The sequence below is a fragment of the Peromyscus californicus genome, unplaced genomic scaffold (genome assembly GCF_007827085.1).
Source record: "Peromyscus californicus insignis strain IS unplaced genomic scaffold, ASM782708v3 Scaffold_6__1_contigs__length_162567912, whole genome shotgun sequence".
In the NCBI taxonomy this organism is placed as follows: domain Eukaryota; kingdom Metazoa; phylum Chordata; class Mammalia; order Rodentia; family Cricetidae; genus Peromyscus; species Peromyscus californicus.
This window is the reverse complement of record NW_026294584.1, coordinates 88758517-88760995: the sequence shown is the minus strand read 5'-3', so window position 1 is coordinate 88760995 and position 2479 is coordinate 88758517. Positions and strand designations below refer to the sequence as shown.

The following is a 2479-nucleotide window of genomic DNA, read 5'->3' as shown; positions in this document are numbered from 1 at the left end:
TTCTTCAGGAGAAATGCTTCAAGAGCCCTATCCAGACCAGGAAATGATCGCCTCTGAGAGCCTAAGTCAAGAAGCCAAGACGGGGCTTGAGCCCTGAGGAGGACCTGGGAGTGAAGCCTAGAAGCCTGGTGGAGCAGGGGCGGGGCTTCAGAATGGTTGTCCAGGTTACCGGGAGGCGGAGCCACCTGGACCGTTGTAGCCTAGATATTAGCATCCACTGACCTTAGAAGCCTAGAGTGGCCAGATGGCATGCTTTGGACTCTACTGTGGCAAGACCCTATTATTTAAAAATAGCTCAACTGAAATATATGGAGAGTGTGGGGCGTGCCCAAGAGGGCAGAGGACAAACGAAGAGAAATACTGCCAGCCTTGCACTGAGTCCCCGGAACTTTATGACTGGCTTTACCTTGGATTCATGGCGATGCTGCCTCTCGTTTCCCATTGGTTCTGCATCGAATGGTACTCAAGGAAAAGATGTGCCAGCGGTGTGCTTTTTCAGCAAGTTTCTGCATTGTTTGAATGTGGTGTGGCAGCCGTGGTCACATTACTTGTAAGTAACCCTCCCGGCACCCTTTCCATCTATTCCTGCGGAGTACTGATGCTTTCGGACTGGTACACGATGCTCTACAATCCAAGTCCAGATTACATCACCACCCTACACTGCACCCAGGAAGCCGTATACCCACTGTACACCATCGTGTTGGTTTACTATGCTTTCTGCTTGATGTTCATGATGCTGCTCCGACCGTTCCTGGTGAAGAAGATCCAGTGCAGCCGCTACATGCTAAACCCGTTCGAAAGCATTTACGCTGCCCTCTACTTCTTCCCGGTTTTGACTATGGTGCAAGCCGTTACAGGAGGCCTCTTGTACTATGCCTTCCCGTACATCATATTGGTGGCATCTTTGGCTAATCTGGCTGTGTACTTGGTTTTTGCCAAAATAGAGATCTACAGTGATCTGATAAGGAAGGACAGACTTCTTGTCCTGTTCAGCCACTGGTTTCTTCATGGCTATGGCTTAATTGCCCTCTCCAGAGAGGACCAACTTGAACAAAATCTGTCCTTTTTAATTTTGGTACCTTTCCCGCTCCTGTTTTACTTCTTCACTACCAAATTTACCAAACCATCACGGATAATCTCAGAAGGAGCCAAATGGTATTGAATATAAAATAATAATAAGAAAAAACTCAAGTGTTTTTAACTCTAAAAAGTAAAGAAAATTTAAAAACGTATTAGTATCATTCTTTTATGGATGGGAAAAGTAAATATATTTAATTGATATGTTATTTTTATTTATGTGTATGTGTGTATCTGCATAAGTGCATGTTGCATATGTGCAGGTGCCTGTGGAGGCCAGAAGGGGGCGCCAGATCCCTTGAGCTAGAGTTTCAAGTAGGTTCTGAGAACTGAACTCTCCCCATCTGGAAGAGCAGCAAACACTCTTAACAATGCTGAGCCATCTCTCCAGCCCTGAGGGAACAGTGTATCTTCATGCTTGTTTTCCTTTTGTTGGTGGTGATGGGTTTGTTTTTGTTTGTTTTTTGACTAACAGCTGTGGTTAGGCTTGGAAAACACAAAATATATGTACACTTATCTACTATACTAGAATCCTACTAGGAAGCTTGAGTTATTCTTTAGTACATAGTGGTGACTCTGTTTCTACTAATGGGAGTATCCCAATCTTCTTATGAAAAACCTTAGCAGTTAGGACCTGAAAGCCTCTGCACTGGCTCAATAATTTACTCTTGTTCCATCTCCACTTGCTTCTCACCTTTAAGGCATTACATACTTGTGTGACGCAAATACAGAAATAAATTACCAGGGTTTGGTAGTTGTCTGACATTTCTTTTCACCAATACCCTGTTTTAACAATACAAAAACAGAGCATCATTTACATACCAAGCCTTCTGTTTGGAGACATGTTCAGATTATTGTCTCTGTAATGAAGAAATTAATAAAGTTTAACTGAAAACAAACCCAGCCACTCACCCTCTGACACATAAGTGCACTATGGATCACACCTGCTGTCCTATCCTAACATTACATTGAGAAGGCCTTTGTTAACACACACGAACACTCTCATTGGGGGGCATTAGTATATGAAACAAACCATCCCATAAAAGGGAACTGTGCAGATGGATTCTTAAACAGCAACTTGAAAAGAATAGCTAAGGAAAGGTAAGGTCGGGCTGTGGGAGAAGGCACTAAAAAAGCCTCAGCAGAGGGTCTCAGACGTGTCTGACATCACAATCTGAAGGACTTTCCCAATTTATAAGATCCATTTGATAGTTCGTCAACTTGACGCAACCTGAAATCCCCCAGAAAGACAGTCTCAGTGAGGGATTGTCTAGATCAGGTTGGCCTGTGAGCATGTCTGGAGGGTTTGTCTTGATTGTATTAGCTGATGTGGGGAAACCCAGCCTGAAAGTGGGTGGCACTGTCCCCAGGTAAAGAATCCTGGGCCGTAAAGGTATAGAGA

The 2479-nt window shown here is 44.0% G+C and overlaps 1 protein-coding gene across 1 annotated transcript; it reads left to right on the top strand.

The window, feature by feature from the left end:
- Positions 1 to 244: 244 nt before the first annotated feature.
- LOC128098188 (JNK1/MAPK8-associated membrane protein-like) lies at positions 245 to 1162 on the top strand. The gene has a single exon (XM_052718984.1). It carries the CDS (start codon positions 245 to 247, stop codon positions 1160 to 1162), a length of 918 nt encoding a protein of 305 aa, XP_052574944.1.
- Positions 1163 to 2479: the final 1317 nt, after the last annotated feature.

Bases quoted from the DNA above. Each gene is read 5' to 3' on its own strand.
- LOC128098188 (XM_052718984.1), top strand. From the start codon at position 245: ATGGCATGCTTTGGACTCTACTGTGGCAAGACCCTATTATTTAAAAAT.